A 22,646-nucleotide genomic window follows, 5' to 3' on the forward strand; every position below is an offset into this window, starting at 1 on the left:
TGAGAACCGATTTGTTCAACATATCATATTTTTTCCTTTCCTCTTTCGTCTACCCCGGACTTGACTTTTTATGAACAGCTCGGTGTGTGATTCTAGAAAAAAACAGAGGACGCTTACCATACTGATGCACCTGGTCCATGCTCCCAGTTTTTATTGGAGTCCGAGTTGCTCATTTACTTTTTCGCTTTGTAGGTGTTATTTTGGTTATTTTATGTTCTTAGTGTGTGTATCTGTTCTCCAGTTTGGTCTTCGTCCCTGAATAACTTTCTAGTGATTTCCGCTAGAATCTTGGTTACTCCACTGCAATATACATGTAATTTTATGCTCTGGCACTATCAAAGTAATGGTATTCAAAGAATAGGAACCATGGTTAAGGGAATTAGTATTTGTCCATATAAGGGTCCGTAGTATAACAGGGTGTAACAGCAGCATATTATTAAAGGACACTTAACGGAAAAAAGGAATACATTCATGAAGAAACGAAAATGGAACAAGGAATAAGTAATGATTTCAGAATATGAAGTAAGGAATGAGGAATAGGCAGCAAACTGCTGGTCTCTTTGTTTCAAATTTCGGTTTATTTGTAAAGTCATTTCAAATTATACCACACTGACCATTACAGAGAATTACAAAAAGTGACCCAAAACTTTTCCTGGAGAAAAACAGAAAAAAAATATGCAATACAATTACGTATGTTTAAAATATAATGCTGAATTATATTGTTTTTTGAGTGTTTTTCATAGTTTTAAGATAAAAATATGTCATTTAAAAAATTTTCAATTTTGTAAGGGGATCGGCCCACCCTAGACTTTCCTTGGACCCGGCTATTTATCAAACCGTTTTTCCTAAGAAACATCTTGCCTTTATTATCTCCTGAAATTACTACAATTTTATTTAACCTTACCGGATTCAAAATTTTGATAACTAATAAATTGACACAGTAGAGAACTACATGTGCATTCTTGATTTGTCACCGCGTGCCATTTATTTTTGAAAAAAAAAATCTATTCTATTTTATATTATTACATATCTCTTATTGCCTCGAAATAGCAAGAATAACATTTTTAAGTTTCGTACTTGGTTTGAGTTGCACCTTTACTCTAGGGGATTAAGGTAGCTACAATAATGCCTAAACGCCATTATTAAATTGGGTTGTTACCAAGATAGGACATACATTTTTTCTCTTTAGTTTTACTATTTTTTCAATATTTTTACGAAATATCATATGTCCTTTTCATGTTTTCTCCTTGTGTTTGTTAGACGTGTTGAATGCTATTGCCCCTGGATTTCAAGCCTTTGATTTCAGCTGACCTCTCCCTTTGAAGCAGATATCAAATTTTGCATTATAAAAGTAGCGTGTAGTTTTATACCGCCATGATTATTTTTATACATTCTAGCAATATTTCAACTATTTTAAACAAATAGTAACTTGCAATTTGTATGATACTGAAATGTCACAATTTAAGCGAAACAATAGCTACCGAATCATATTAGGATTAATTATACAAGTCTTACTTATAACATTAGCAAATCATTAAATAATATGTTCTGCTGTGCTTCTAATCTATAACGAGGAATTACTTATTCAACACTTGCAACTAGTTTAAAATTTATCCTCATTGCATCATTCCGTTTTTTTTTTTTTGTTCTTCTTTCAGTCTTCTATTTTGTATATTTGTTTGTTTTTCTTTTGTTTTTGTTTGTTTGTTTGTTTGTTTGTTTTTTCATCGTCAGTTGTTTTATTGTTTTTTAGAGACTAATTACCGGTTGTATTCAAAAATTGTCTTTTTTTCTTTTCGAAAATTGAGAATGTTTTTCTGCTCTGATTTTCGCTCTTATTTTGATTAGATTTTTCATTTGATATATTTTTTAAATCTTTAAAATAAAAAGATTTCATGAAAAATATTATAAAGAAAAACATAATAACAGCATTATTCCAAACTTTGCAATGTTGCGTCAAAGTAAAATATCTAAAATCTTAATGGGAAAAAAGTCGGAATAATGGTTGAGGACAATGTATGCTTGAAAATAATTTGAACACTAATTTGACAGGGGTGACAAACTAAATTTATCACTTTTCTCTGCTTCATCTGATTCCGGAAAAACAAAAGCGTGTCGGGCATTGATTTCCGTAAATTTGCCGACTGCATCTCCCCAGGAATCCATACCAGTTTCCACATTTGGAAGATTTTATGACAAAAATTGTTTTCTGGTTCAAATTTCACTGACATCTTAATGTACAAATGCATTCCATACTTGTCTGCTTGGAAGAGAATGCTTTCATATTTTTATTTCATGTTTTATTCACAAATAAGGCACCTATGCTTGAAATCGTTGCAACTTTTTTAGGAGCACGTGTCTTTTGGAGAAAAAGTTGTGATCTTATAATATCAATGAAATCATTAAAGTTGGTTTATACAAAATATTTATTTAACGCTGATACTTTCTCACGTCTTGTTTTGATTAAAAATTAATTTTAACGCCTGCAAAACTAATATGTCCAATTGCATAAAATGAGAAAGCAGTCGAAACCTCAATATTGCTCATTTTCTGAAGAAGAAAAATGCAATAAGATCTTAAATACGTACGAAACATGGAAAAACATATCCTATATTTGTAGTATTAGGCGTTTTAATGCGGACAAATTTATTGTTAGCGTGTAATCCCATGTTTATTGAATTTCAGCCTTGTATTCTGAACAAAAGATGCGTGTTTGTTGTCGCACATCCCAATCATTCAGATGTGAACCATTCAAAAAAGCCAACTGTTGCAAATAAGGGCGTCTGTTTATGTTGTAATTTCAAATAATAACATTAGAAACCGTATTTTGCTCGATCGAATAAATTGACATTGAAATTTAACACAATTAGGTGTAAAATTTTCACTGAAGTCAATTCTTGCGGTGTTTCATCCTTTCAAATTAGTTTAAAATGTTTGAATGTTGGTGGTCTTTTTGATACTTAGTATATATCTTAAACCGTTCTAAGCGTTCTGACTAATTTTAAATAACATGAATAATTTAATTTTCATGACTATATAACTGAAGGATTCAAATTAATTTTAGAAACGAATAAAAAAATGCAACATTAAACTAACTTTTTGTTCTTTTTTCACTTAAGATGCTCTCTAAAATTTTCTAGCATTCATAATTACACTTTTGAACTATTTTGTTAAATGTCAAGATCATGAATTTATACTATTAATTTGTATTATTATTGTCTGAATTTCTATAATTACTGCATATAAATTTCATCGTTCGATTTGAATCAATCAGCTAAGCATTTTATACAAACGTAAAAAAAAATATTATACATTTAGAAAAAAATTGATCCAAAAACGATAAAAAAAAATCATATTTGTTTGATGTTTAACTAGATTAGACTAAACGTTACTTATTAAATAATTACATGTAATAAAACAATTTGTTTCAGTTTGTAGTTGAATATCAATGCCATATTTTACCTTTTTTTAAATCATAAACAGGATTTTGTCATTCTAAATTAAATTTAATAATATAATAAAAGAATATCCTTTTTATGTAAAAGGTTATAACAATATAATTGTAAATAAAGCATGCATCTCAAACAGCACTTTTCATTGTTTCTGAAAGAATTACCTTGTTCCATTGTAACACATTCTTCCAAATGTTTTATGTATTGCACTATTTAGTTGTATTATATATCAAATTAAGTTGTTCGTCCATCACTTACTGACTGTCTATGGTGAGACAAAACCGATCTGTTCATGGCGTTGGCTTGTTGCAGAGATACAGGAGATGTAAATGCCGATCCTGGTGACACTGGCAAGCCGTGAAGTCCTTTTAGAAAACTTAAATCTAGTCCACGAGAGTTATTTTCAGAGTCAACTTGAACGGGTAGCCTTAGTCCAGCTGCTGATGGGTACCACTGGAAATTCTGGGTTCCATTTTTGACGGACTGCATATTTGAAGGATTTGAAGCACCAATGTCTAAACCGAGCAGACGATCTACCGAAAAATTCGTTGTCCTTGCGTGAGCAGGATTCGGCATTGCGGCAGCAGACGACAGCAAATTTGTATACGGGTACAATGAAAGACTTGAGAGTCCTGGATATCTTAACTGCGCTGCTGCACCAAGATTTGCTCCTAGATTATAAAATGGCGACACAGGAAACATATATGGTGTACTTGGTTTGAACGGGAAACCAGGGAATCCAGCTCGTTTAAGAGCAGCTAATCTACTCCTTGAAGCAGTTGTAGACCTCCTCCTCAGCTTCCCAGTCGTTCCACCGATGAAGACGTCATCGCAAGATGGGTCCAGCATCCAGTAGTTACCTTTTCCAGGATCATCGTAATGTCGGGGAACTTTTACAAAGCACTTGTTCAAGCTCAAATTATGTCTAATTGAATTTTGCCAACCTTGCTTATTGTCTTTATAGTATGGAAAACTTTTCATGATGAATTCGTATATTCCATTTAAAGTGAGTCTTTTTTCTGGACTACTGCGGATTGCCATCATTATAAGAGCATTGTAACTAAACGGTGGTTTTTCTGGCTTTTTAGTGTCATTTTGTTTTTCCCCTTCGTTCTTCTTTTCCTCGGTTTTTGTCTGTTCGAGTTCTTCCCCACATGACTCTCCATCTATTTCTGAAGGTGATTTGTCTCTATAAAGACTGTCTGTAAAACTATTTTCTTCTATATCAGAGTCAAATGCTTCAACATCTATGTTGCCATCGTCGCTGGATTCGATTTTAGAACTTTCCGTCACATTTTCACCTCTCATGTGTAATGAATAATCTGTTGGACCTTCATCTATATCCTCTCCAAGCACTCTGCTGATGCTGAAAGAAGGTTTGGACTTCTGCATAGGAAACCCTGTACTTGTTCCAAATTGTACCATTTTCAACGTATCTCCCGCTTATCGGATGTGTATGATTGAAACTAATCTTATCAAATGAACGTTTTGTCAACTTTAACAAGTTTTTATTAATGACAATTTGTATAACCTGTGGTCATAACAAAATTCTCAACAAATCCTCTCAGATAATGGCCTGCTGATTTAGTCCCGCCTCCTTGCCGAGATTACCAATAGGAGAAACAATCCCACAACTGTGCTCCGCCCAACTTCATATTGTAATTATTTCGTTCGATATCAGCAGTTCTGTCTAATAATCCATTTAATTTCTGAATTATTCCGTATTTTCTCCGCTTTTCGTGTGAATTTGTAATATTTAGTAGTTGGGTATAATTTTATATTTTTTTTCGAACTCGGTTACAAATCTATTGCAAAGTTGAATTGTCTTTATTAGGTGATTTTTTTTTTAACTTTAGCACATGAACGAAGAACAAGATGAATATTATTGAATTTATATAATTCTATTTTTAGCGTTTTTACCAGGAACTTTATTGACCACCCAGTCAGAGCGATGACGATGACAGCAGACGTTTTCCGTCAAACAACCACAGATTAAAACAGGTGGCATTTACTTGCCAACCTTAGATGGCACCGGGAAGAAATAATTCGAAAACAACCTTTCGGTTTTTTGTATTGAAAAATCTTGATGCAAATAGAACCAAAATCGTCCTTTTTTTTAAAGAATGGAAATTCGCATATTATGAACTACATTAATATATGGAAAACATTGAAGTTTTTTTTATTACCTATTTTATTATAAATATTTACACAACTTATTTTAGGAATTCATAATTCTGTTGTAAATGATAGTTAATAGCAACATACTTTCTTTACGGAAAAAACAGATTTCTTATATTTTTTTGGCCGTGACATTTCGAACTAAAATATCAGTTAAGATATCATATCGTATCATTTTGATTAATGAAAAAAAAGCCATCAAAATAAAACTTGACATTTGGCTTCACAAAAAAACAAAACTGTAACAAGTTTCTCGTTAATATAACTCTATTTTCTTCATTTGAAGTTTCCATCTGTTGATTTCCCAATATAAACATTCAATCAACGATGTACAGTATATCTAAATATTAGTCGAAAGAAGCGGAAACATGTTTCACATAACAAGTTGTAAAACTGATCGAGAACATGGTTTCAAAGGTCCTGCTAAATACCACTACCAAGATGTAAGGGAAAATCAAACGATTTGTTTATAAATAATACGGATAATGAGAAAATAAGAGATTTATTGTCAAATTTATAAGAGAGTGAGAACTCCCGTCACATAAACCGAAATTTTATTATAAATTCTCACCGGAATTAAGTATTTGGTTAATAATTCAGCTAGATTCCCGTTGGTATTTTTATTCAAGTGAAAGCAGATAATTTTTAGTTCCTAATTATGACGATTATTTGCTTTACTTACTCAAGACTTCATTCGTTAGAATAGGTAAATATATGACCATCAGAGGATCGAGTGAGTACGCCCGTCTTTTTGTCGGAAATAAAGATTAAATTCTTGCGAAAATTCCATCATGAAAGAGCAAACCAAACACCCTTTTCTGGTACTTTTTTGGAACCCCTTTTCATAATCTCTGGATCCGCCACGTTATTTCTGTCGGTATAATTGCGACTGCTTCCAGAAAGACTATCAGACAAAGGCATAGTAGATTAGTATGATACGGATTTTTCGACCGTTTAGAAAATTTGAGAGATTTCAATGTAGCAAAAGCTATTTATAATGCATATTGTATACTCTTTTATTACATTATTCGGAATTGTCCATAAGCATACATTGTAAAATTATTACTGAACTCTAATTAACATATATATGAAAAGGTTTTCCCACAATTCTTTCGATATATCATTCCGCTTGTTTGTTTTTGTTTCGTTCGAGGGTATCATACTGTTGTTCCACAATAACTCTCCACTTTAGGAGCACCACAAATAATGAAACCCCTTAGACAAGAATACGGCCCGCTGGTCCCGAGTACATGATTTTTCCTAAATTTAGTTAATTAGACGTTTTTGAGTCCGTTATGTTTTCTCCGCTGGTTAGACTCAAGCATGCTGTGAATAAAAACAAGATTTTAGGTAATGTTAAGTTCATTAACTTGAGAAAAATATCATGTAGCTCAATCACAGCTCAGTGGTTCAGGCGCTCTTCTGATTGTCATACAGTTTGATAAAATAACAAATTACCAACCCAAGTGTACACAACAGCTAACGGGAAAAAACAAATAAGGGCTTTAAATGAAGTTGATAGACTCTCGATCGATCGCCTCGTTACGTATCGGTGTAACGGGTGATTTGGACAGTAGGGGATGTACTTTGGGACAGTCTGGTATACATTACCACACCGGGAAGTTGTCGCACTCAGTTGTTCTGGTGTGATTTTTGTCAAAAGAAGTAAATTTTTGGCTTTTCTAATGAACGAGTTTTCAAATACCAAATGTGTCATAATTAGAATCGATGACATTCATGCAGCGAAACTCGCTCTCGATGTGCAGAATGTGAATTCACGTTGGTAAATTATGAAGAGAAATCGCGGTGACAGGGGATTTTGATGAGGTATATCATGGCGCATATTGGCGTAAAAGCCCTTATCTGTTTAATTCTTCTGAATGTCGAACAAAATAAGTTAATTTTTTTCTACCTTGTATACTCGTTATGTTTTCTTTTATTTGTTTATGAAACAGCAGCAGGTAAAGAACAACGGGGGAATCATGAGGAAAAATAAGATAAGCACCTGAAGTTAGATTTTCACCATGTAGATTGCAGAAAGTATGTCAGTCATTTGTTTATAAAAGTGACTTTTGCATAATTATGTAAAGAAGGATATAGCATATATAGGAGATTTAAAAAAACAGTGCATATTCAAAATACATATTCCACGATACACTCATAATATATTTCTTAACATCCAGAACGATAGTTCTATCAGCAATATTTTCGCTTTGTATAATTATTTTTTTTTCTCAAAATTTGTATTCGCATTCAGAGCTGTCAACAATTAAAAAAACATGCAAAGATAAAGCCACCATTCAAATATGGCTTACGTAAATATAGTCCTTTCTGTATTCTGGAGGAACCCATGCATTCAATCAATAAAATCCACCACAAAACTCTTGAAAGTGCCAATTTCATATACAATCTATATAATTTTTCTCTCAAATTCTGAATGAGAAAAAAGTGAATTTTGTGGGTTATGACACGTACACCTCATGTCTGATATTTATAAAGACTGCTACTTTTGAAAGTACTTTGAACAAACGGAAAGAAATATTTTTAATGAATAAACAAACACTTATTATAAATTTATTTAAACAACAGCGAATTTCATCGGAGTGCTCTCTATATCTAATTTGGACAATATGCAAAAAATATCTACTACAAGTTGTAAGAAAGGGTGCTACCTGCTTGATATCTTTTTTAAAAAATGCATATTCACAACATTAGTCATTTCTTTGAATATAACTTGTGTGGTCATCTAAGACAGCAAAAAGTGTGGGAAAGTATTTAAACTTGCTTCATCCAAACAAAAGCTTTGTAGACCACAGATTTTAATGAACTTCCCCTTTTAATTTTGTCCACATTTCTTACTGTTTCTTTTATATCTATATTTGTAAATAGACAAATCACATACAGTTTTCACGTATGAATATTTTGACATATTTAAAAAGAGACAGTCACTGTTGTATAAAACTTATCTGTTAATTTCAAATGGCTACTGCGATAATTAGTTTTGACCACGGTGGTCTCGGTTATGTACTTCAGGTATCGGTATAACCATTAATGTTGATGTTACCGATTAACTATCATAATAAACAAATCCTTCCGCCTAATGAGACCACTGAAATATAATGCCTAAATAATGGCCTGGAAAATAATTCATCACGAACATACGTTTGTAAGTAATTTGTTTCATATTCTTCATTAAACAAACAGCCATAGATTATGTCAGACAGTAGTTAGGAGATGTTGCCAAACAATTAGTAATTAGTCTCTTTTTGTTTGTATTCCCGCTAATTTGTCTATTATTCTTGATTTGTACGTTTCTTCTTACACGCCTCTTCTTTAGCTCTGATAAGTCACATCTGAATCTGATGCTTTTTGAACCCACTGACTTATCGTACTTTCACTCTTCAGTGACTCCAAGTAGTTTATACTAGTACTTAAATTTGGATTTACATGATGAGAAAAAAGTGCTGAACAATTGGTCTTATTGCAAATGACTTATTAAAAGCAAGATACAATCATATTTTGCTCTCGGTTTCAACGAAACTGACTTTCTTGTCTTGCATCAATATTACATGGTACTCGAGACTTTGTAAAACAAAGTGTCTGTGATACCCTCGCACGACAACTTAAGTATATGATCAAAACAAAAGGCTAGACCCCTAAAAAGGAAGCTGTTGTCGCCTAAGATCGAAAGATATGGCGCATGTTTCAAAATATCAACTTGGTACAGAGGCGGATCCAGATACTTTGAAAAGGAGGGATGCCTGCCTAGATACCTTAGAAAAAGGGGATGCTAGGACACCAATTGCCATTTTTTTGTCAATTTTTAACATAAAAATGACAAATTTTCCAATTAAAATTGGGTTGTTACCCTCTGCATCCGCCTCTGGATTTATGACAAATACTTGCACAAAAATGGTGAAACTGATAGACGAGCTAGGCCAAAACGGTATATCACTGCTTCGAAACGGGGGTATCATAATTATCTCTTGTATCACAACTGAAATAAATTGTACTAAATCTTAAAGTGAATTCAAGGGAAAACAGTGGTTGAAACAATCTCGAATAAAGTAAATTGCACGGAAAGAAAAGTGGAAACAACAAATAAGCATGACACAATACGGATGAAAAGCAATGCCATTCTCATATTTAAAGAATGATATAGACCGACAAAAATAGCGATTCCGCCAAAATGGTATTATTTATTAAAAACAATCAACTGCAACCCATGACTTTTTAGCTTATGTTTCTAAGTTCAAACTATAATTCATTTATCAAAATAATACCATCAGGAAAGAATGTCTATAGACAATGTAAACAGCGATGTTTTGGATCTAAGATTTAAATGTTTATAGCATGCTGCAACTCCCAAGGCACCAAGCATAATAAAGAAGCAGAAACATAATGAGAGAATTGGAAACTTTCGACAGGAACTTGTTTCACCACAACCGGAAACCATTGACGTTAAATAATACATTTTGAGGGGTAGCTATTGACACGTATCCATGATGACAGCCTATTTTTGAGTGTTTTCAAGTAATTTGTCCTGAGCACCAGCTGGTTGTTAGAGAATGTTGTCTTCTAATTAGTACCCGTCGGCATCTAAACACAATCTTTCCTGACGTCTCCCGTTTGTATTTTCTATTTAATTGAATACATAAAAGACTGTCTTTTTAACTTGAACGTCAACATCGGATCTATCAAACACCAGCCGTCAACCGAATCACGTCTTGTTTGTAACGCTCAATAATACTTGTTTGCAAATATACCGGAATTGATGAAGAGCGCCATTATACTGCTTTAAGAATATCTAAAAGAAATTGATTTTGCCAATTATTTCAGTATTATAGAAAATAAATATGTTTTCCACTTTTCCACTTTCCATTACAGGATTTATTCACCAGGGACATAACATCTTATAATAAATTAGCCGGATGCTAAAATTTCAAAGCCGCTACCAAAAACCTTGAATAGATAAGGGTAACTCCTAATACTAACAACGAAATTAAGACGCATTTTTACCACAAACAAAAAAATGTTCCGCCAAACAAGACAGTGAGTAAATAATCCTATATATTTAGATACTTTAATTGTAACCAGAAAAAAAGTGTCTGGTTAGTTTAAGACAAATTCCGAGCTCGATTATCAAAGGGGGGTCCATAAATTTAGGTTATGGGACGTAAACGGGATTAAATGCCGAGCGAAGACAGACAAAAAAAAAGAGTTGAATTGGTGGTAAATTTAGAATTGATGAAAAATTCATGATTTCATGAAAACGCCCGGCACGCCTGCCACTGGATCCTCGCCCCCTTTTTTTTTTTTTTTTTTTTTTTTGTCATAGAATGAACTACCTATAAAATACCTATAAACGTGTAAGTGCAATCAACAATGTTATAAGTTTACAGGATAAACAAGTTTTTAAGAAAAAAATCCTCTTCATTGATATAGTGCGACGCAATATTTTTTTTCGAAAATAATTGTCAGGAAAAGGTAATATTTTGTGACGTCTCGGCAATTTTTTAGCGATGATTATTTGACCTTCAAATTAAAAACAACCTACCGCATACAACATATCGAAGTTAAAGTTGGGCAAATATTCGTGCCGATATCTTTCCTGTATACATGTGTATATAAAACATGCTTTAATGTTGACAAATGTTTCACAGATTAAGTGGTTACCACTGCCAAGTCGCCGTGACATGCAGTAGCAAGAATCTTACTGATGCCCAAGTGTTGTAAATTCAGCAACCACCGAGGTGGAAGAAATCCAATAGACACCTGAAAATATTAAACATATGAGACCTGATGAAAGAATATATTATGACATCGGTCAATATTTATTTTCTGGATGTATAAATGTTTACAAATTGCAAGTCAAAGGATACAAACATTACTAATGAGCGAGACAAATGCGGATTCTAATTCCGGGATAAAAATATAAACTGCCAATATATGTAATTATCTATTGGCAACCACTACTTAACTTTGCTATGATGATTATTTTCGTTTTGCCTGTAACCAATTCAATATTAGTAATTTTCGTTGGCGGTGATGAATTCTAACAGCAAGAAAAAGGAAAAATCATTAATGAACTAAAATGCTACCGCTAGCAAGCAAATAGTATTACCACATCATCTTTGAATTCAGTCATCAAAATCATATATTAAAAGAAGAAACAGGGGTGATATTCATACAAAGAAAAGGTCGACGATTTTTGTTTCAATTATATCAAGAATTATGTGAGAAATGAAGGAGAGGTATAATTTGGTAGTTTCGCCTCACCGCGTACGCCGGACTCGACAACTAGCGTGACTGTAATAATGAGTTGTCAAATTGTTGAAAACAATCTTAATATCGTACAAAAAGACAATTTGCTTTTCGGATTTTCGGATAGACTAATCGGTGAAAAGGGAAAAATATTTAATAGTTTTCAATACATTACAACAATATTCATGCATTATGGTACTATTTTAAATGTTCGGTTCTCAAAGAAACAAAAAAGCTTGAAATAGATTAACACTCGCTTGCTGTTTGTATAATTATAAGTTTTTTTTCTCAATAGGAAGTCAGGACATGCAATGAAGTTGTTGTAAAACAACGGATAAATGAAATGATACATTCAAATTACATACATAACCAATGGTGGGGTCATCTCTCTTTGAATAATGCCTGTTCTGTGACGTGGTATGAAAAGAAGATGGCTGATTGTAATTTCGATAGAATGAAAAGATTGAGCTTATTGATTATGATTTTGCTTTCTTGCAATTTTATGAGCTTTTGGTGTTTGTTTGTTTGTTGTTTCAGTGATATTACTCATGCAAAAAATATTTCCAAAGTGTCTGTGACATTTGTAGAAGTTTAATTGTATCTCGCAAAGCAAATACGAAGAGACAAAATTGCATGCATCTTTTTTTACTAAATTGATTACATTATGCACAAACAATGTCTATTACGTAAGATTATTGGGACAATTAACAAAATGTGAAACATTTGTACTTTAAATCGTATATCTATTACGGAATTATAGTTTTGGTATGATATCATATGTCTGCAACAAAATATATTTGGTTTAAGGTGCTCTTGTACTATAACGAATTGACCAACGAAGTGCATGAGAACGAAGTGCAATTTTGTTAAACGCTCAAGGAACGTCACAGAATTAAACAAGTTCGTTTGGACTTTGTCTAGCATTCGTTTTGCCAAGCTCAAAACAGCATCTAACGTTCGAAATTCACTCTAGACGCTGCAGCCAGCCCTGCTCTCAGAAAATGCAAGAATCTTGCAAAGTCGGGAAAAATTGAATGATTTTATGCGAAGTCATCCGATCGTCAAACGATGTATAGTTTGAATTACGCCCGAGAATTTCGAAAGGCATGTCTGCAGCGGGTAGTAAGAGAGGAAATGAACGTCTGCCGTGCGTAGAGCTTGTCGTTTTGCATTCTTTCTTATTCGTTCTTATCAATTTGAGAACGTTGTAATTTGTTCAGAAAGTTGAGAATTTTGTGAAAGCGTAAAAATTGTCGACGAATGCCAACAAATTGCCGAAAATGTCCAGAGAAGCTAATCTGTCAAAATACTAAATAAAATATGTTTTACAGTGTCATCTACCTTGTGAAAGTTTCAAATCAGACTAGAAAATCTGTCTTAAATCAAACCTGAACCAGATATGACGAAACAGATAGGTTGGGGGTAAAATGGGAACGGTCGGGATGATAATTCAAAATTTTTCAAACAAAATTCTGTGGTGTTTTCCTAAAAAGTTCCCATATCAACTGCCAGATAGATAATATAAATGTAAAAATATACATATACAATGTTCTAGATATCGGACACTCTCTTCTTCTGAAGAATTCGTTTAATGCACCAAGAAAAAGCCAAAAATGAACTCCGACGTGTTGTTCGTCCAGGTGTGTGCACATTTAAGCATGTGCTTCACACCTGATTTTCATTTCTTGGCGACTTCCCCCAAACAGGTGTAGGAGGCTAGTTGGAAACAATTTTGCTAGATGACAGACACGTTGCATAAGAGTTTGCTCTGCTGTAGACTTTGCCCAAACGTATAGTTTTGATCGTTCCAGCTGGAGTGTCAAAATATAGATGGTCTTTCCCCTGTTGTTGACAAAGTATTATATGTCACTTTAAAACATTACATATGTCGTGCCAAGAATTCGATATATTTCAAGCACTTATAGATAATGCGCATACATAATACTGTACATAATATATTTCATTTTATTTGTTGGTTTTTCGCCTTTCCCATTTTGTTAATGAATTGGCTGTTTTTTTTCGTGGGATTTTCCACACAACTTATATTTAGATGACAACAGTCAGCCTTACTGAAAACCAATTGTTTTGCTAGCGGTTTATTTTCGCAAATTTCGCTCGCAAGAAACAATTCTCGAAACTATAATTGCTGTGAATGAAACCTTAAGATTCGTGGAATTGAATTAATACCCTTAAACGCGAAAAAAGTTGTATAATCATTTGCAATATTTAACTTACTTTAAAAAAATGGGAATAAAAGTGCAGGGTAACCAGAATTGGAGTTATCTTTGAATATTCAAATTAAATATATAAGGAATTGACAATCTTAACTACACACTATGAACTCAAATACAGAAAACCAAGAATTAAAAGAGCTGCTCAGACTTCTTTCCTGTTATTTTAATATGTGAAGCTAATTTAAAAATCTCGAAAATACCAATTTCAGAATTGTTTTAAATATATACCTATATTTTTTATCTGATACAAATCACTCAGTATACTCAACCCTTAGTATGAGTAACCAAGAGAACCAAGGTTATAGCGGTAATCAAAAGAATGTAATCCAGGACAAAAACCAGACATGGAAAACAGACATACACAACAAAGAACACAAAGTATCTAAAGTCATACATACAAAATAACAAAAGCAAATGAGCAACTCGGACTCCACTAAAAACTGGGATCATGGACCAGGTGAACGGGTAGGGTAAGCGTCCTCTGTTTTTTTAGAGTCACCCGCCGAGTTGCTCATAAAAAGTCAAATCCGTGGTAAACGAAAGAGAAAAAGAAAACTATGACTAGTTGAACAGATCAGTTTTCATGGCGCAGATGGATAACGATCGACGAGTTCATGATGACGACCATAAAACTTCTGTATAGTCCGAATTTCCTCTGACCCTGCAACCCTCCCCTTTTTTATTTGGATATTGATATGTCGGGTTGGGGTCAGAACGATGTGCCATACAAAAAGTTGGAGATTCAGATCCAAAAGTAACAAGCTCCGCCTACTCTCTATTACGGTTCAAATTGTCAATAAAACAGGATCTCTCGAGGAAAATGATCGAAACTTCAATAAAAATTGTAATTTTAGTAGCAAATTTGGTATCCAAAATTATTCCAAAATCGAACTAGGTAGGTGTGACATGCACAATTTCAACTTGAAAGTCGTTACAAGCGGTTGAAGGGCGGTACTCCGCGGTACCGCTGATTCTCCAACTTTTTGAATGGGAGTTCAACCCGACATATCAATATCCAAATAAAAAAGAGGAGGGTTGCAGGGTCAGAGGAAATTTGAACTAAATTCTGTAGTGATGACTTCAATCTTGTAGCAATATATTCCTGTTCGAGAAGCCTATTTGTTAGAATTCCAGCGCGATACAAAAAAGTCTGCGTAGTTTCGGCAAGCTCTGGCATAACGTATGAGTTGTGATATGAACACTCCATATTCAGCTAAAGGGATGTTGCCACAGATGAAAGGAAAGTTGACAATTCTGAATGAAAAGTCATCACGTTTGTAGTAAAGTTTGGTCAATAGTTTTCTCTTTACTATCGATTTCTAAGTGTAATTAGTAGAATGGAAGTGCACATGCAACTGGCATAGAAATTTTTTTTATTGTGAAACTATATCTGTTACAGAATTGCAAGCTTTTTATGCATTTCAACATTCCCGTTATAAAAGTAGTCAATGTAAAATATCTGAGAAAGGGCTTCAGGGCAAGACCGTGGATTTACAAAAAAACATGACACTAGATGAAAGATTTTTTAGCTTGTTTATTTCAATATGCTCCATTATATTTACCCCTTGAGATAGATAATAATGATTATTCCTGCATATTTCTAAAACTTTTTTTGTTTTTAAATATTGGTGACTAAGTGTCTTGCCGAAAGGTCGAAACTCAGAGCTTAACCTTGATTAATTGCTGTAATTTGAGGCAGCCATTAAATCTAGTTGTAACATCAAACTTATCATAGGTTATTTGTACAAATTGCTGGTATTATTTTCCATTATTTAGTAATTATCTTCATTCTCAGATGCCAAACTTGCGGATATTTGTTGCTGTACAAAGCTTGACATTTCATTACCAAATGTACTTATGTTCAGCCACATAGCCATTGCTCGATTTTCCCACAGTGTTCGGCATATTTTATTCTATAAAAAATCGTGCGTACCATAAGTAGATAATAACCAAAATAAACGAACACTGCCGAGTTGCTCGAAATGTCAAAGGAGATACCGCGGGCAAACTAATCGGCTATAGGACTATTAATTTGGTGATAGAAAAATCGTTTAGATTGTATCACCAAAATTACACGATACTGAGGCTCAAATTCTTGTCATTGTTTGTTTTCAAGAAGTCGTGTTTCAATACCAACTGCTTGAAAATAATGATTTTCCAAATAAACTATAAAACTGTCGTATGATTTAGACTTTTCAACCAGAAGTGTGTAAATTTGTCACCAATATTCAGTATGTGTGCATTGTTCTTAATCATCTTATCGGTTTATTTACCTTTTACACGGTTTTTGTCCTGATTAGGAATTATTTATCTAGATATTTGGATTCTATTATCATAACCCTGAACGAGATTTAATAAAGCAATGAGCGATTACTGCTTTGTTATTACCGGCAAATGATTCAAGCCCACCATTCCGAAAAATGAACATAGCAACCCTTATTTCCGTCTTAATTACAAAATAACAATAAATTAAATACTGTATTCTGATTATATTCTGAATACAAGGGATAAAAACAAAGTATTATGCCCTTGTCTGTTTCAAAACCTAGAGAGATATTGCAGAAGATAATTGAAAATTGATTTTATTAACCATAAATAAACAATGAAACACCCTTGCCGTTATCAAGGCTTAATGAATTGATATAAAATTGGAAAATAGGATATGCTTCCGAAATGACAAAATATAACAAATAGTCCCGAACAGCTGTTTTCGGTTCTAACTGTGTCCAATTAAACGCAAAGTGAACAAAACAACACATGAGAGGATATTCATTTTGTGTGTAGCCTCCAAACGGAAATAATGACCAAATTTATCATGAATAGTATTAATGAATTTATACTTTAAATATTTTCATGCATTTGAAATGTTTTAGTGATCAATCGCATGAAACCACGAACACAGCGGAAACTAATAATTAGCTATTTTTGTTTTTTTTTACCCGCTCCTATCTATGAACGACGGTGCATGTGGTGTGATCTAAATCGTCGTTATTTTCATTCCTGAATACTTGTTTTACTTGAACAGAAATTATCCTTATGAGCCAAAGGTTTGTCCGTTTAAAATAATGGTATAAAGTCAGTTTCAGACGTTACACTTTGTTTTTATACTACATGGAATATTCAGTGCTAGAATCATATCTTTGTGACTCTCAAACATTAGGCTGGGACGATCCAGACAATTAAAGAGATGATAAGCAAAAATATTATGTTCAAAGTTACACAAAGTTATATATATTTTTTTTAATTCGATATTTTAGGTTGTCCCAGGTACATGTAACATTTTCATTACACGAATAAACTGAAAAACTACTTTTTTGTTTAAATCAAATATTTGGAGGACATGTTTTTGTCTAATAAAGCAAACTGGCATCTATTGGAGCAATAAACAGCACAGTTATAAATGTTATAACTGAAGAAAGGTAAATATTCTTACTACTAAATTAATATAATTTTGCAAAAAAAGCATACCTAATTGATCGATGATTGACTCTTGTAACATTTCGAAATGTAAGCTTTTTTACTTAGACGTAGTGTAGTTGAACTTGCTTTTTTTTTGGGGGGTTCGAAATACTAAACCGTCTAACATTAGCACCTATGTTTGGCTTAAATTGATAAGAAAGTCTGTATCATGTACCTTTGCCTTTGTAACTTTGTATGTATGATTTTAGTTACTTTATGTTCTTTGTTGTGTATGTCTGTTATCCATGACTGGTCTTTGTCCCTGGATTACATTCTTTTGATTACCGCTATAACCTTGGTTCCCTTGATTACTCTTTCTTATACTCTTTTCTTGGTTAAAAATTAATATTACAGATGCCATCTTAGAGCTGTTGAAATCGTTGGGTATATTCTAGGCAATTAATTTCTAGATAAATATGGACAACATACAAAAATCTTTGAAATTCTTGTTCTTGACACTATGCGGTAAAGAACGCGAAAAAATATATTTAAATTTATTAGAGAGAATTAACTTTGATCATCAGTTCCAGTTCTTAAACGTTATTATCAGTTAAAATTTTAAATGCGTTAATTTAGTAACATGATAATTTGATGGTGTCATACAATTTTGATGATACTAAACAAACAAAGGGAAATTAAACCTATTGTTTATGATAAATGCTGAAACCTTAATAACCATTTACGGGTAGAAATTTAAAACAGACCAGCTCTTGCATCATATTTTAACCAAACTTACATCATTAGTAACCTATAAAAACGTTATTAGAAATTAATACTGAATAAACTATTATAAATAGTGTCAAATTTTGTTATAAAGGGTATTTAACGACAATTAAATCCTTGGATAGTACTCCCATTCATTGGAGTAAAAGCACCTGCTTGGCCGCGCACTAATACAAACTCGCCACCGTTAACTAATAGCATACACGTGTCTTGTCGGTCGGACAACTCGATTCTAATATGACACACAAATCGTAGATTAATGTTGCGATTAGGAGAACCATTTTCAATTCTGATATGCCATCTCGTAAAAGTCGGCTTTTTATTTCTTATTGATAGAAATACGGGTAAGTTCATAGGTCTTCAATAATACAACCACTGTGAGGTATAATCATAGGGTTAACTTGGAGTAATCGTTTGTTAAACATCAAATTGTCATTATTTCCATTCGTATATAGGCTACAATATTGTAGACATGACCGTGGCAGCTATATGGTGATTGAATAATCATTGGAAGTCATGTTAAGAGTTGTTTTATTTGTGCTTTCTAGCTCTTAGCAAGTACTTCTCTTTCTAAACACCCCATAATTTTAACGGTTTTAAGTCTTTCGAGTGGCTTGGGAATATGTTCTTTATGACGGGTGATTGGACGAAAAGCAGTGAAACCATCGAAAATTTTGTCAATTTCTGGGGTTTTAATTTCTTTTTGAATAAAAAGAATTCACAAGTTATTAGCAAAGAATGTTTGGCATTTTTATTTCAGTTTTTATTTGGTTGTTCTGTTTAAATACAAATTTCTTATATAAATGTCCATTTCTATTAAATGTATTTGAAATCAATGTATTATCCTCAATTTTTCATTAAACACCTTTTAATATTTCAACAATATTAGAAAAAAAACAAAGGAACTTTTTTCACTCAAAGTTTCAGATATTCATTTATATTGTGGTTTCTTAGCAAGTAAATGCTATAAGTACAAACGATTTGTTATTTTCAATTTGCATTTGTTATAATAAAAAAATAAAAGTTACCTTTCAAAGTTGCAAAAATAAACCAAAACAAAAAAGAACAAACAAACAAACAAAATACAAAAACAAATCCAATTAACGGAAGAGTTTCATCTTTTAAAATGCAGGTTGAACAACGGATACTTCAAAATATAAAGATGACTGAAACACTCATTTCGACAGTTTTTGTTTTGAGTACTTCTTGTAAACAGTTCATTTTGGAATTTAGATCTTCCTATTTTTGCAATAAAATTTCCGAAATTTGCAATATATGTTATCAGACGTTTTTTAATTATGTATGTACTGCTAGTTTTTATTTCTGGTTAGAGGAACGTAAGACTAAAATTAAAAAAAAGATATGATAACTGGTTTATAACGACAAAAAAAGTTAATAATGGTACCATTTTCCTAATTTGACCTTGTTCTAGTTTGTGTTAGTGAGTTAGCACGGTTTATTTAAAACTTCACAATATGCATTAGATGCTACTCCTTAGTATTGGGTACAAAATCATTTGAACAGTGATCTTTGCCAGTAAAGTGAGATGACACTTTGATGGGCACAATTCTATAAACATTTGTACCAAAGTATTTTCAACATATTACGATTTCAAAGCTGCGGGTTTCCTTGTAGTGTGCTAACACGAATTTACGACACCCAGGTCTGTTCCGTTATTGTGTAAACGTTTAGTTTTCAACGGTAATTCCAACACTTACAAAGATTCTGTTTCTTCAAAAATTATTACTTTTACTATAAACAAGGGCACAACTGTTTATTTTAAAACTGTTTTATTAGAGATAAAAATGCAAGTTATACAGGAAAACATTAAGAACTCTACACAAACAAACTAGAAAATGACCAAGTTTTCAAATAGCAGATTTTACTAAAGAAAACATTGAAACGTTTCAATATCAACATCTATATGGCATTTATGGCTTTGTACCCAGGTTCATTTTTCACATAAACCCGATAACAGCAATTGTGTTGCAATCTGTATTTTCAGAAGTATATAAACATTTCAAAAGAATGCGTTGTACAATGCAGATGCACTTGGATGTATAGTTTCCGCCACAATCACAGATGTTAGAATGAATTCAGACTATAACAAAAGAAATATGTTGAAATATACAAAATAAATGATTAAGTCATATTGTTATAGTTGGGTTGATTCAGGTAGAAAATGAAGACTATGTCCTCAGCTAAAATCAATGATAGCAAAATTAGTCATTCAGAACTTTCTGTACTTTAGAATGACGAAATTCATATGCTCAGTTCTTTTCAATTAAAAAGAAATACAAACTTTATGTTCTATTATGATTGTTATTATTTTTTTTATTATTCCATGTTAGCGTGTTCATCTTTAATTATAGTTTGAATTTTTTTTCTTTTTTTGGTGGGTGTAGGTTTATTTTTCACGAATCGTTGAAGAGCTGGACTAAGATTGAGATTAGACAAACACAACAACTGTATCGCATAGTAACCGTAAAGAAACAAAGGAAAATGAAACAGTGGTCAACTTGATTTATAATATAAAATCAAAGACTGAAGTCTTTAAAGTCGCTTAATCGTTAAATATTCTCTGTCGTTGATTTTTGGTTTCTTTCAACATCCGAAATGGCACGAATGCGATATGCTCTAAAATCTGGGTTCCTTTGATATGATTGCGTACTCTTTCTTAACCATGATGACCCGAATATATTCAATTACCCGGAACCAGATTAAACAACGGATAATGGCTATATACAGATATCGGGGTCCTGATAATATATATGACCTATATATAGTCAATTGTAACGAGCCCCTGTGTTTGAATCGGAAACTGGGTGATATTGCATAAATTCAATGCTAACCGATCATTTCATTTTTAATGTAAACTTCCTATTTTCATACAAGCAAACAAATACCCATGGACATGTGTATGATATTTTTAAAAGAGGTACGTTGTAGCTAACTTTGGGCCGCTTATTATATTGACCAGGAAACTAGATTACGAACCAGATTAAACAAATGGCAATGAATATTCATATGTATATGACCTACATAGTCTTGTAACGAGCCCCTTGTGACTGAATCGGAAACTGGGTAATGTTCAATGCTAACCGATCATTTCGTGTAAATTTCCTGTTTTCATACAAGAAAGAAACACACGAAGAACACACGTTTATGATATTTAAAAGGTACATTCTTATCTACTATGACGCTATGGCAGTAAAACGCCACAGATCTGCAGCATAACGTGGAGTATAAATACATAATTGTGCAAATCATTATGCGAATATAAAGTACTGAAATTGCGAGTGCAAGAAGTCGCTAACAATATTAGCGACTTAAAACATAACAAACAAAACAAAATGGCTTTGGGCTACATTATCCTATACGATTCGGTATATAAATTTTTGAACGCAAACCTGCTCAGAGTATAATTATGTCTTTGTTAACATCGTTAAGAAATATTATCTTGAATCTTTTCCCAGCATAAACACTGATATCTCTCTATTTTATGGAATAATAGCGTGTACTAATCTATTATACTTCTAAAAAGAAAATTCCTTTAAACAAATATCAATTTTCTTGAAAAATTCCAATTACATTCTGTCAAACTGATGATGTAAATAAAATAAAGATGTGTAATTTGTTTGGTGACGATACGTTTCGAGTCTCACAACAAATCCGAAACTCTAAACAGGATCATTAAGAGTGTAATGAAGATTTGAAAATGTCAACATAATGGTTATATGGCTGTCAGGACATGATGCCAGAGCTTTATTGAATAGTTTGTATTATATTTCTGATCAAGGAACAATGAAATGAAAAGAAATTGTTTGTCACTTGTACATTAATGTTAATTGAAGTTTGCTAGTAGTTGTAACCTATAACGAAGATGAATATATTGATATTTTTGCAGTTTTTATTTACATCAAGTAGGATTTTTTTTCTTCGTGATTTAACAAAACAATAAGATGTAAGCAATATTTTACACATTTCCTTTTTAGATATCAGTCCTCAGTTGAAAAATACTCAGTTTCTTCTAAAATAATGAGTAATTATTTATTTTGTAAAATGTTCTTTGTGCTGATGTAACCGCTGATTTACCGATTATGACAATAGCATGCAAATGCTTTTTAATCACCACTGGTATAGTCACGCCGCAATGGAAGAGGGAGGTTTAGCGCTCTGTTAAACCTAGATTTAACCCACCATTTCGTCTGTTCATCAAAGCGCTTGTACCAAGTCAGGACCATTGCGGTACCAGCTGCTCCGGTGCTGTAATATCTATTTTCCAGATTTATTTTGGACTTGACTTGATTATGAATCTTATTAGTGTTCGGTAATT

General features: G+C 32.7%; 1 protein-coding gene across 1 annotated transcript; it reads right to left on the reverse strand.

The window, feature by feature from the left end:
- Positions 1-3,485: 3,485 nt before the first annotated feature.
- LOC148624930 (forkhead box protein G1-like) lies at positions 3,486-4,990 on the reverse strand. The gene has a single exon (XM_088568056.1). It carries the CDS (start codon positions 4,875-4,877, stop codon positions 3,687-3,689), a length of 1,191 nt encoding a protein of 396 aa, XP_088424182.1. The 5' UTR covers positions 4,878-4,990; the 3' UTR covers positions 3,486-3,686.
- Positions 4,991-22,646: the final 17,656 nt, after the last annotated feature.

This window comes from Perna viridis, chromosome 2 (assembly GCF_037379345.1).
Source record: "Perna viridis isolate PV_CMFRI_1.1 ecotype Kerala chromosome 2, ASM3737934v1, whole genome shotgun sequence".
NCBI classification, from domain to species: domain Eukaryota; kingdom Metazoa; phylum Mollusca; class Bivalvia; order Mytilida; family Mytilidae; genus Perna; species Perna viridis.